This window comes from Oncorhynchus tshawytscha, linkage group LG30 (assembly GCF_018296145.1).
Source record: "Oncorhynchus tshawytscha isolate Ot180627B linkage group LG30, Otsh_v2.0, whole genome shotgun sequence".
NCBI classification, from domain to species: domain Eukaryota; kingdom Metazoa; phylum Chordata; class Actinopteri; order Salmoniformes; family Salmonidae; genus Oncorhynchus; species Oncorhynchus tshawytscha.
In genome coordinates this window covers 18,784,069-18,797,555 of record NC_056458.1, presented here as the reverse complement: position 1 = coordinate 18,797,555, position 13,487 = coordinate 18,784,069, and the positions used below count along the sequence as shown (strand labels likewise).

The 13,487-nt window shown below is 40.6% G+C and overlaps 1 protein-coding gene across 1 annotated transcript; it reads right to left on the bottom strand.

Annotated features, from left to right (window-relative positions):
- Positions 1-1,868: 1,868 nt before the first annotated feature.
- On the bottom strand, positions 1,869-2,807 carry LOC112229121 (olfactory receptor 52N5-like). The gene has a single exon (XM_024395003.1). The coding sequence runs from the start codon at positions 2,805-2,807 to the stop codon at positions 1,869-1,871; it is 939 nt and encodes a 312-aa protein (XP_024250771.1).
- Positions 2,808-13,487: the final 10,680 nt, after the last annotated feature.

Below are 13,487 nucleotides of genomic sequence, written 5' to 3'. Positions count from 1 at the left end.
CAATGCTCCACGCTGTCAGGACCCACTGGCAGACTTGACCATAAGATGCTCTTCGCCTGCGGCCCGTTTTAGTGAAGGATTTCTCCCCACTTGTCATCCAAGCCTCCCACTGAACAAGGAGCGCCACCTTAAATGCACGATTTACACTGATGTCGAGTGGCTGCAAATACTTTGGGCCATCTGCTTCTCTTCCCTCTGAAAGCTTTTGTTGTATTTTTGCACTGAGTCAGTTCCTCACGCTGCTGTTTCCAACGTCTTATCATCGACTCATTAAGGCCAAGCTCCCATGCAGCAGCTCTATTTCCTTTTCCAACAGCAGATCGATCGCCTTCAACTTGAAAGCTGCATCATATGCATTTCTCCGTGTCTTTGCGATGATGAGGGTGACAAAATTACTACCGTAAACAGAATGATGGGAAGTTTGAGCGGGCTCGATTTACGTCACATTATGTGACGGTGCTCAGTTTTTTGGCGGCATGAATCTTGTGAAAGCGGGAAAAATCCATAAATTAGCCGCGTCATTGTATAAACCGCGAGGTTCAAAGTGTGGGAATAAAGTAGCGGTTTATAGTCCGGAAATTACGGAACTATAAGCAGGAACAGACAAAGGTACAATACATGTAGGAGCATTAAAATTAATCAGATTGAACAGGAAACTATATACAGTATATATTTAAGCAATAAGGCCCGTGGGGGTGTGGTATGTGGCCAACATAAATCAAATCACATTTTATTTGTCACATGCCCCGAATACAACAGGTGTAAACCTTACAGTGAAATGCTTACTTTCAAGCACTTCACCACAATGCTTTAAGAAGTGAAGAAAAATGTGTTCTGTAAAAAATAGAAGTAACAAATAATTAAACAGCAGCAGTAAAATAACAATTGCGAGGCTATATACAGGGGGCACTGTACCAGTACAGATTCAATGTGCGGGGGTACCGGTTAGTCGAGGTAATTGAGGTAATATGTGCGTGTAGGTAGAGTAGAAGTGACCATGCATAGATAATAAACAGAGAGTAGCAGCAGTGTAAAAGAGGGGTCTGGGTAGCCCTTTGATTAGCTGTTCAGGAGTCTTATGGCTTGGGGCAGAAGCTGTTAAGAAGCCTTTTGGACCTAGACTTGGCGCTCCGCTACCGCTTGCTTTACCGCAACAGCACTCCCTCCTCTAAAATGTTTGGTGGTTAAAACACTCCTGCTCCATGAACAGCTTTCTTTTCTGTCAGTTATTGTGGCATCCCTTACTGAACATAAAAGGCACATTTTGCGTGAATCCATGTTTTGGAAGTTGTGATAGTGAGTTAGTTAGCTAAATACAAAATATTGTCCGGAAGTGTTTAACGGTAAGGCCCCCACAAAAAAAAACTAGAGACCCTGCCCATATTTCCGTTGAAAATCAGTCAAATATAATTTTTACAAATGCTTTAGTATACGTAATTCCCCAAAATTCTCAAAATTTATGAAAACATGAAAATGACCATATCTAAGTGCTCGCTTGTCAGTGAAAAAAATAAAAAGATTTCATGTTGATAAAATGCTGCCAGCTCCACTTCAACTAAACAATTGAAGTTGCACAATCCATGACTACTCTGTAAATTAGCTTGACGTGCTAAATTCTCTCCACCAATAAGAGGGGTGGGAACAGTTTGTGTCATGAACAGTGCCTGTGCCCATAGAAATAGATGTCGCACATGTGCACATGTGCTGGGGGGGTGATGTTCCCCAATGCTGGAAAGGGGCCTCCAGTGAAAATGTGAACCCATGGCCTAGAGGGTGCAACAATTCAACACCAATGTCAGTTGGCTTTTCATAACGAGAGAGAGAGGGAGAATAAGAATTAATACATATTTTTTTCTTACAACCATTCATCATACAGTCACTTTATTATTTTGAAACTTGTTGAAGATTTTCTGTCTGATCTCTTTGGTCTGCAGACCGTATATAATAGGATTGAGCCAAGGAGGAACCACATGAAACATAATGGCTGACAGTTTCCTGTGGTCGGCCCACTGAGGGAAGCGATGGAGAAAGATGATGATGAAACCGGACACCAGCATGATGATGTACACAGACAGGTGTGTGGAGCAGGTCTGCAAGGCCCTGCTATTCAGAACCCTGTTTTTGTTTCTCACACACACCATAGCTATCTTAAGGTATGTTAGTGTCACACTCCCTATGGAGGACCCCAGGAGTAGGATGGTAAAAGTGAGTCCATAGATATTGTTAATAATAACGCTTTCACAGGAGAGCTTGAATAACGAGGCATTGTCACAGAAGGGGTTGAAGATTTCAGATCTGCATCGTGACAGGCTGAGTGTGAGGCCCAGGAGGACCCCCACAAGCAGAAAGGCAGACCCCCAGGCAAAAAAAGTCAGTTTTGCGATCATCCTGTTGGTCATGATGGTGGCATATCGCAGGGGGTAGCAGATGGCCACATATCTATCGAAGGCCATGATAATCAGTATTGTATGTGATGTTGTGCCAAACATGTGGGCGCAAAATGCTTGGATGGCACACGCAACGTTGTTAATGTAGCGTTCTGCGCTTGCCACAAATATGTCACTCAGTAAACGAGGGATGATAACCGTGGCTCCAAGAGCGTCATTGAGAGGTAGGTTGCAGAAGAGGATGTACATGGGCTGGTGCAGGCTCCTCTCCATGGAGATCAGTAGTATGAGGCCGATGTTGGATACCATCGTGAAGATGTAGATGATGAGGAGAAGGATGAAGGCAGGGTAGGAGGACTGTTGAGTGACCTTTAACCCCTCCAGGAGGAACATGTTCTTAGGGTAGGTGTGGTTCTCCATTTGCCACCCAGAGTGAATGTCACAACCTGCAGGAGAATGCAATAAAGTTATTTAATAATAAATACCAAATAAATACCAGTGGTATTATGACTTTAAGAAAAGGTCTACCAAGCAACAAATACAATTTGATAATCCTTGTTCATTACCCTGCCTCTCATTAAATACTTACTGTTTTGGAACAAATACTGTCAATATATTTAACCAAATTATTTTATGAAAAAGTTCAAAAAGAAACCAAAAACAAACCAACATAATATATTTCATAAAAGAGAACAACAACTGACTATAATTCAATGTTGTATAATTCAATAGATGTAGATACAATGGACACAATAACACTTTCAACTCTAACATAAAACATCAGCATCACAACAAGCACATTAGATAACATAAGACGGATTGTCCCTGACATAAATTGTTGAAGTATAACACTAACAAAAAGGGTGAGATGATCTTCCACAGGGTCCTCTCTTTGGTTTCTGAGTTCTCTTCCACCCCTCAAGACTGAAACAGCATCACAGCCTTTTATCCAAAACCCTGAACATGGTAACACTCCCAACCCAAACTCCCAAACATGGTTACAAGGTTGGAGGCCTCTGGTGAAATCAAACTCCACGAAAAATAATTGGCAATTTGTTAAGGGATTCTGACTAATTATGTATACATTTCAATCAGGACTGACTAATCAGAATACTATTATGTTACTGTATAGATGTATGAATTTTCTTTTAATCCTAGTACTAAATATAATGTGTGTAATTATAATCAAGAATTAGAACAATGACTGTCTGTTCCTTGTCAGACTGGCTAGAATGCTTATCTACACAGGAATACCTTGGCTTGGTCATAAATTATCTGTAGGATATAGGAAGGCTTGAGAACTATACTGCCATTGTACCGGAGTGGTGGAGAGACGGGACAGTTCAAAACCTAATGACGTCATGTTCAGTTTATAACCTGTTGTAAATTGTATCATGTTCAGTACTCTCGAGAATAAACGCTAGTGCTTGATTTTGAGACTGGTCTCCGCCCATTTTATGCAAATACGTTTCTTACAAATCTTTAGAAATGGGCTGAGTGTATTAATTTAATTGGGTATTAAACATATAGGAATTTAATTCCTCTATCACAACAGCTTCAGATTGTAACTTGAGTGATGTAGGCTAGTCCATTTTGGCATTGTGTGTGCAGTCAATTTTTCATGTTAGTTTTTAAAAGCAAAATGGAATTCCATTGCCTTTTTTTAGGAAGAATAGTGGGTGATTGGCATGGTGGACAAAACAGAAACAGGAATTGAACCCCAGTCTCCAGTAGGGGATATGTGTTCTCTAGAGTTGACGGTTTTACCACTCAACCAACCTCTGTCACCTCATGTTTCTTTTTGACAGTTATGTATATAAATTATGACTGACAGGGTGCACTGTTTTGAAGCCACTGCACCACAATGTTTGTTATTCTCCACTATTGTTTGAAAGGTTTTGGAAGATATAGAAATGCATTTATTAATGTCTACATTAATTTTTGCCAACTTTTATATTACAGACTCCTAATTAATGCATACTTTTAAATTATTTTCCGTGAACAAACACATTTTTGTGAAAACATTTTCCTTAATCCTTTACTGAAAATAGTTTGGACACTGTACATTCAGTAACATAATAACAATATTTATGGAAAATGTGAGGTAGGTGCAAAATAAGACAAAATACTTACAAGGGTTTGCGTAAAAGATCTAACTGGCGTCTCCAAGTGGTCACACACCTCTCCAAAGTTTGTACTATTACTAAATTCACGAGGTTCAGCTTACCACCACTTTACAAACATGTTGGCAGGGGTGGTAGTAGTTAGAATTTGTATGAGGGTTTTGGCATGGATGTTGGTCGGGGAGGCCAGCCCTCAGTCATGAACTGTTGTTGTGCTGAGCCAGCTGGCAGGCAGTGAACCTGTAGCAAACCAAACCTCATTAATCACACATTTTCAGTATTAATTATACGGTGCCTTCAGAAAGTATTCAGACCCCTTGACTTTTTCCACATGTTGTTATGTTAATGACCAAATAAAACCATTTCCTCATCAATCTACACACAATACCCCATAATGACAAAGCGAAAACAGGTTTTCAGATTTGTTTGCAAATGTATTAAAAACAGAAAACAGGAATACCTTATTTACATAGGTATTCAGAACCCTTGCAATGAGACTAGAAATTGAGCTCAAGTCCTGTTTCCATTGATCATCATTGATTGGAGTCCACCTGTGGTAAATTCAATTGATTGGACATGATTTGGAAAGGCACACACCTGTCTATATAAAGTCCCACAGTTGACAGTGCAAGTCAGAGCAAAAGCCAAGCCATGAGGTCGAAGAATTTGTACGTAGAGCTCAGTGACAGGATTGTGTTGAGGCACAGATCTGGGGAAGGGTACCAAAAATGTTCTGCAGCATTGAAGGTCCCCAAGAACACAATGGCCTCCATCATTCTTAAATGTATGAAGTTTGGAAGCACTTCCTAGAGCCGGCCGTCCGGCCAAACTGAGCAATCAGGGGAGAAGGGCCCTGACAGAGCTCCAGCCTTCCTTTGTGGAGATGGGAGAATCTTCCAGAAGGACAACCTCTTTGCAGCACTACACCAATTAGACCTTTATGGTAGAGTGGCCAGACGGAAGCCACTCCTCAGTAAAAGGCACATGACAGCCCGCTTGGAGTTTGCCAAAAGTCACCTAAAGGACTCTTAGAACATGAGAAACAAGATTCTTTGGTCAGATAAAACCAAGATTGAACTCTTTGGCCTGAATGCCAAGTTTCAGTTCTGGAGGAAACATGGCACCATCCCTACGGTGAAGCATGGTGGTGGCAGCCTCATGCTGTGATGATGTTTTGCCAGCGGCACGGACTGGGAGACTAGTCAGGATCGAGGCAAAGATAAACAGAGCAAAGTACAGAGAGATCCTTGATGAACACCTGCTCCAGAGTGCTTAGGATCTCAGACTGGGGTGAAGGTTCACCTTCCAACAGGAGAACGACACTGAGCAGACAGCCAAGACAATGCAGGAGTGGCTTCGGAACAAGTCTCTGAATGTCATTGAGTGGCCCAGCCAGAGCCTGGACTTGAACTCGATCGAACATCTCTGGAGAAACCTGAAAATAACTGTGCAGCAATTCTCCCCATCCAACCTGACAGAGCTTGAGAGGATCTGCAGAGAAGAATGGGAGAAACTCCCCAAATACAGGTGTGCCAAGCCTGTAGCTTCATACCCAAGAAGACTTAAGGTTGAATTCGCTGCCAAAGGTGTTTCAACAAAGTAATGAGTAAAGTACTGACTAAAGGGTCTGAATACTTATGTAAATGTGATATATCCGTTTTTTTGATTTTTAAATAAATTAGTAAACCTTATTAAAAAAGCAGTTTTTGCTTTGTCATTATGCGGTATTGTGTTTATATTTGATGCGTGGAAAAAAACGATTTAATCAATTTTAGAATAAGGTTGTAACGTAACAAAATGTGGAAAAAGTCGAAGGATCTGAATACTTTCCGAAGGCACTGTATATAAAATTGGAAATTACAAGACTGTAAAATGTTGTTGACCTCTAAAACATAGTTTTGGAATTATGAAATTATTCAAATGTTGTTTTATCATTTTAACAACTCTAGAAAAATGTTGTCTACCAGTTGGTTGAGTTACCCATTAAATTAATGTTATTTGGACAATGGAGAAATATTGTTTTTGGTCTGTGTAAATAGAATAATATTTTCATATTCATTTCAGTATTTACTGTTTGCCTGTTATCTTCAATATGTTTCAGTACATTTAATTTTACAGGTATTATGGGCACCATTATTAACAGTTAATGCATTAATTTACATACATACCAGTCAAACGTTTGGACAAAAGTTTGGCCTGATTCACCAAGTCTCCTCCGAACAGTTAATGTAGAGATGTGTATGTTACTGGGACTGCAATCAGACGTGCAGTTAATTGCAGATTTCTGAGGCTGGTAACTCTAATGAACTTATCCTCTGCAGCAGAGGTAACTCTGGGTCTTCCTTTCCTGTGGTGGTCCTCATGAGAGCCAGTTTCATCATAGCGCTTGGTGGTTTTTGCGACTGCACTTGAAGAAACTTTCAAAGTTCTTGACTGACCTTCATGTCTTAAAGTAATGATGGACTGTCATTTCTCTTAGCTTATTCTTGCCATATCATGGACTTGGTCTTTCACCAAATAGAGCTATCTCTGTATTCCACCCCTAACTTGTCACAACACAAATGATTGGCTCAAATGTATTAGGAAAGGAAAGAAATTCCACAATTAACTTTTACCAAGGCACACCTGTTAATTGAAATGCATTCCAGGTGACTACCTCATGATGCTGGTTGAGAGAATGCCAAGAGTGTGCAAAGCTGTCATCAAGGCAACGGCTGGCTACTTTGAAGAATCTAAAATCTGAAATATATTTTGATTTCTTTAACACTTATTTGCTTGCTACATGATACCATATGTGTTATGTCATAGTTTTGATGTATTCACTATTATTCTACAATGTAGAAAATAGTGCAAATAAAGAAAAACCCTTGAATGAATAGGTGTGTCCAAACTTTTGACTGGTACTGTATATTTTAATGTTCATGTTTTGGCACACAAATGTATCTTCCATTATAAGGAACTGAAGCAGACATAATGTTAAGTCATTTTTTGATGATTTTAAAAGTCTATGCAAATCCTAATACTAATTCCTAATTGGACAACTCAACCGTCTGGTTGAGATGTTTGCAATGCTTTATTTTTTCACATTTTAAGTAGGCATTTCAGTATAAAAACAAATAGTTATAAAAAATATATACCATTTTTATATTTGTTTCTTGGTGAGCCAGTTAATTAAAGCGCAAATCCTGAGACATTTTTTAAACCATTTTTTTAGAGGATTGCAATTGCAAATTGAACCTTGTAGTTCTGTAATGTCAATCTGGGTTTAGTAAAAAGGTTCTGTCTGGTACAGAATGTTAAAATTATTTAAGTAGAAAAGTAGACATTTAATGACTATTAAAAGAAAATACCCTTCATTCTTTCTAATCATATCATCAAATATATTAATTCATGTTCATCACACATTTTTAAAGCAATAGTTCACTAAAATGACAAGTACACTATATCCTTTTCTTCCCTGTATTGGACCTCCTATGTGGATTTTTTTAATGAGCTGAATAGTAAAGACATGTAATTAAACTGTAACCAGGAATTTATGGTTTCATATGATGGTTAAACAAATCACTTCAAAAGGTAGGCTACCTGTGCACATCTGTACAATCCAAAATAATTCAAATCATGGCACCTGCCATTTGATGAATGGAAAGAGACGTCAATTAAAACACCAAATAATGTAATGACATTTGTTGACTGGCATTAGGCACACTTTTAGCCTGAAATGTTTGATGCATGTCCACTGCTGTCCGCACGCGTCTCAACCCCAGCCAGTCATCTTTGCATTGGCAAGAATGTTGTGTTCATGTAGAACCACACCACTTATACCACCTGTTTTCAAGCGCTTTGCTACTTTTGCATGCTCTGACAGGCAAATGATAAATGATGGTGTAATAGCCTACAGTTTTCTATTCATCTTTGTTTTAATTATTGTGATAAGCTCATGTTTTACCGGTACGCTGTACCAGCACTATTTATTTTGCTTGTACTGTCACATCTGCTCCCTCTCCTCCCTCCCCTGGCACTTGAGGGCGCCAGGCTGCCCTGCATCACGCACTCCTGCCATCAATTACGCACACCTGCCTTCCCTCGTCACGCGCTTCAGCGATATTGGACTCACCTGGACTCACTTATCATCAGTTTATTACCTCCCCTATTTTTGTCAGTTTCCCTGCTCTGTTCCCTGCTGATGCATTGTTTTATTGTCTTTCTTTTCTTCTATGCTGATGCTGTTCCTGTCTCGTTCCATGTACGTTCTTTATTAAATGTTTGAATCCCCGTTCCTGCTTTGTCTCTCCAGCGTCATTCCATGTGACATGTATTCCATACGAGAAAGTACTGGCTTGCTTTCACCCCTGATCCCCTGAGAACAAGCAACAAAGCCTAGCTCTGGATGAGTAAACTGATATATTTTTCTGGTCTCTGATACCTAAAGTCAGTAAACTACTTCTTAATTTTGAATAACATAAAATAAAATGTTATCTGTCACATGCACAGATTACAGCAAAATGCTTACTTATAAGCCCTTAACCAACAATGCATTTTAAGAAAGTATTTACTAAATAAAATGAAGTAAATGATAAATCAATAAAAATGAAAAGAGAAGAAAATATAAAAATAACTAATAATTAAAGAGCAACAATAAAATAACAGTAACGAGGCTATATACAGGGGGTATCAGTACAGTGTCAGTGTGCGGGTGCACAGGTTAGTAGAGGTAATTGAAGTAATATGTAGATGTAGGTAGAGGTAAAGTGACTGTGCTTAGACAATAAAAAGACAGTAGCAGCAGTGTAAAAATGGGGGTGAGGGGTCAATGCAAATAATCCGGGTAGCCATTTGGTTAGCTGTTCCGGAGTCTTGGGGGTTGAAGCTGTTAAGAAGCCTTTTGGACCTAGACTTGGCGGTCCGGTACCACTTGCCGTACAGTAGCAGTAACAGACTATGACTAGGGTGGCTGGAGTCTTTGGCAATTTTTAGGGCTTTCCTCTGACACTGCCTGTTATAGAGGTCTTGGATGGCAGAAAGCTTGGCCCCTGTGATGTACCGGGCCGTACGCACTACCCTCTGTAGTGCCTTGCAGTTGGAGGCTGAGCAGTTGCCATACCAAGCAGTGATGCAACCAGTCAGGATGCTCTAGATGGTGCAGCTGTAGAACCTTTTGAGGATCTGAGGACCCATGCCAAATCTTTTCAGTCTCCTGAAGGGGAATAGGTTTTGTTGTGCCCTCTTTACGACTGTCTTGGTGTGTTTGGACCATGACAGTTTGTTAGTGATGTGGACACCAAGGAACTTGAAGCTCTCAACCTGCTCCACTACAGCTCCGTCGATGAGAATGGGGGCGTGCTCGACCCTCCTTTTCCTGTAGTCCACAATCATCTCCCTTTGTCTTGATTACGTTGAGGGAGAGGTTGTTATCCTGGCACCACACGGCCAGGTCTCTGACCTCCTCCCTATAGGTTGTCTCATCGTAGTCGGGGATCAGGCCTACCACTGTCTTGTCGTCGGTAAACTTAATGATGATATTGGAGTCGTGCTTGGCCATGCAGTCATGAGTGAACAGGATGTACAGGAGGGGACTGAGCATGCACCCCTGAGGGGCCTCTGTGTTGAGGATCAACGTGGCAGATGTGTTGTTACCTACCCATACCACCTGGGGGCGGCCCATCAGGAAGTCCAGGATTCAGTTGCAGAGAGAGGTGTTCAGTCCCAGGGTCCTTAGCTTAGTGATGAGCTTGGAGGGCACTATGGTGTTGAACCCTGACCTGTAATCAATGAATAGCATTCTCACGTAGGTGTTCATTTTGTCCAGGTGGGAAAAGGCAGTGTGGAGTGCAATAGAAATTACATCATCTGTGGATCTGTTGGGGCGGAATGCAATTGGAGTGAGTCTAGGGTTTCTAGGATAATGGTGTTGATGTATGCCATGACCAGCCTTTGAAAGCACTTCATGACTACAGGCGTTAGTGCTATGGGTCGGTAGTCATTTAGGCAGGTTACCTTGGTGTTCTTGGGTCTGCTTGGAACATGTTGGTATTACAGACTTGGTCAGGGACAGGTTGAAAATGTCAGTGAAGACACTTGCCAGTTGGTCAGCGCATGCTCGGAGTACACATCCTGGTAACCTGAATGTTGACCTGTTTAAAAACTCACAGCGGATATGGAGAGCATGATGACACAGTTGTCCGGAACAGCTGGTGCTCTCATGCATGCTTCAGTGTTGCTTGCCTCGAAGCGCGCAGAGAAGTAATTTAGTTTGTTTGGTAGGCTCGTGTCACCGGGCAGCTCACAGCTGTGCTTCCCTTTGTAGTCCATAATAGTTTGCAAGCCCTGCTATATCCGATGAGCATTGGAACCGGTATAGTAGGATTCCATCTTAGTCCTGTATTGACGCTTTGCCTGTTTGATGGTTTGTCGGAAGGCAAAGCGGGATTTCTTATAAGCGTCCGGGTTAGAGTCCTGCTCCTTGAAAGCGGCAACTCTACACTTTAGTTTAGTGTGGAAATTGCCTTTAATCCATGGCTTCTGGTTGGGGTATGTACGTGCGGTCACTGTGGGGACGACTTCATCGATGCACTTATTGATGAAGCCAGTGGCTGTACTCCTCAATGCCATCGGAAGAATCCCGGAACATACTCCAGTCTGTGCGAGCAAAACAGTCCTGTAGCTTAGCATCTGCGTCATCTGGCCACTTCCTTATTGAGTGATTCACTGGTACAATTTCTTGTTTGCTTATGGCCTTATACAGCTAGTTGTGTGCGGTCTTAGTGCAAGCATCGGTTTGTGGTAGTAAATAGACAGCTATGAAAAATATTGATGAAAACTCTCTTGGTAGATAGTGTGGTCTACAGCTTATCATGAGATACTCTATCTCAGGTGAGCAAAACCTTGAGTCTTCATTAATATTAGATTTTGTGCACAGTTATTAACAAATAGAAACAGACCACCACCCCTTGTCTTACCGGAGGCAGCTGTTCTATGTCAATGTTGTCACGCCCTGGCCTTAGTTATCTTTGTTTTCTTTATTATTTTGGTTAGGCCAGGGTGTGACATGGGTGATTTATTGTGTTTCGTCTTGTCTATGGGTTTATTAGATTAATGGGGTTGTGTTCAGTTTAGTTGTCTAGGAAAGTATATGGTTGCCTAGAGTGGTTCTCAATCAGAGGCAGGTGTTTATCGTTGTCTCTGATTGGGAACCATATTTAGGCAGCCATATTCTTTGGGTATTTTGTGGGTGATTATTTCCGTGTCTGTGTTTGTTTCACCACACAGGACTGTTTCGGTTTTCACATTTATTGTTTTGTATATTTGTAGTGTTTCTCGGTATTCATCTTTATTAAAGATGTTTAACCCTAACCACGCTGCGTTTTGGTCCGCCTCTCCTTCCCAGGAAGAAAGCCGTGACAGATGTACGGAAAACCCAGCCAGCTGTATGTTATCCATGTCGTTGTTCAGCTACGACTTAGTGAAACATAAGATATTACACTTTTTAATGTCCCGTTGGTATGATAGTCTTGATCGGAGCTCAGACAGTTTATTATCCAATGATTGCACGTTGGCTAATAGGATTGATGGTAGAGGCGGGTTACCAGCTCGCCGTTGGATTCGTACATGGCACCCTGACCTACAACCCCTATATCTCTGTCTCCTCTTCATGCGAATGGCGAGGATTTGGGCCTTGTCCGGTGTCTGAAGTAAATCGTTTGCGTCCGACTCGTTAAAGAGAAAACGAGGTGAGTAATAGCTGTTCTGATATCCAGAAGCTCTTAAAGGTCATAAGAGACGGTGGCAGAACCATTATGTACAAAATAAGCTACAAATAACACGAAAAAACTCCCACAATAGCACAATAGCACCCCCACAATAGCACAATAGCACAAGTAAAACAACAGCCACCTCCTCCAGCTCCATTATGGGATGTAACATGTTGTAAGTTTGTAATTTTAGGAAAATACCCCTTCCGTGGAGGTTTTCATATTGACATAATTGTTTTTATAGCAATGTCTCTCCAATGGGCCTTTAATTTAATATGTTCTAAGGCACCTGTATTTCTTTGTTTTTACCAGAAAAAGCTTAAGTTATGGCATTCTTCTGAAAAAGTGGTGAAAAAAATAGAAGTAATTGCAAATGAGGACCAGAACCAATGCTATGAATAATCAAGGACTTGGGACTATAAGGTTCTATCTGGAAAATGTATAGTTTTGAGATAATTAGCACTTTTCAAGTCCAAGATCTCTGAACTATTTTGTGATGTCTTCCTCTTTCATGACTCAATAAGTGTATCACCTTACATTAAAGTATTAGAACCTCAAAGTTCAAAGATGTTTGCGCAGATAGAAAAAAAATCTGACATACAGTTTCTCACATGTGAAGGACCACCTAAAGAGCAATTCTACGTGAATAACTCATTTTTTACCAAAATGCCAGATAGAACCTTATAGTCCCATGGTCTCAATATTATAGCGTCTGATTATTATTTACTTCTACCATCTTCCAAATCAAAAGTGGTAATTTCAGATTATGTAGATTCAGTTATAAATTCAATAATAATTCATAAACCTTATGGCACGAGGCAGGACTGACCACTGTCCACTCCTCTCTTCAGCATAATCGTCGAGCCACTTGCCATAGCTTTACACAATGATCATGTGTGTGATGTGTCAACATTAGTCGAGGAGCCAGCTAGCTATCTCATGCAAGATTCGGTCTGGAAATTACTACCAATGTGGCTTTCACATGTACACCCATATTTGACATGTGTTTATTTGAAAAGATTAGATGATGGGGGGACTAAATGATTCACAGAATACCCCTGAATACTTCTGCATTGTTCAATAGTCAACAGCAGAGGGCAGCTCAACCTAAATACTGACAATGCTGGGATAGAATAAATAACTCATTCAGATTTTGGAAAAACCCTTTATTTTAATATAAAAAGATAAATGATATGCTATAATTCATATTTTACATTCAATTATTGCTA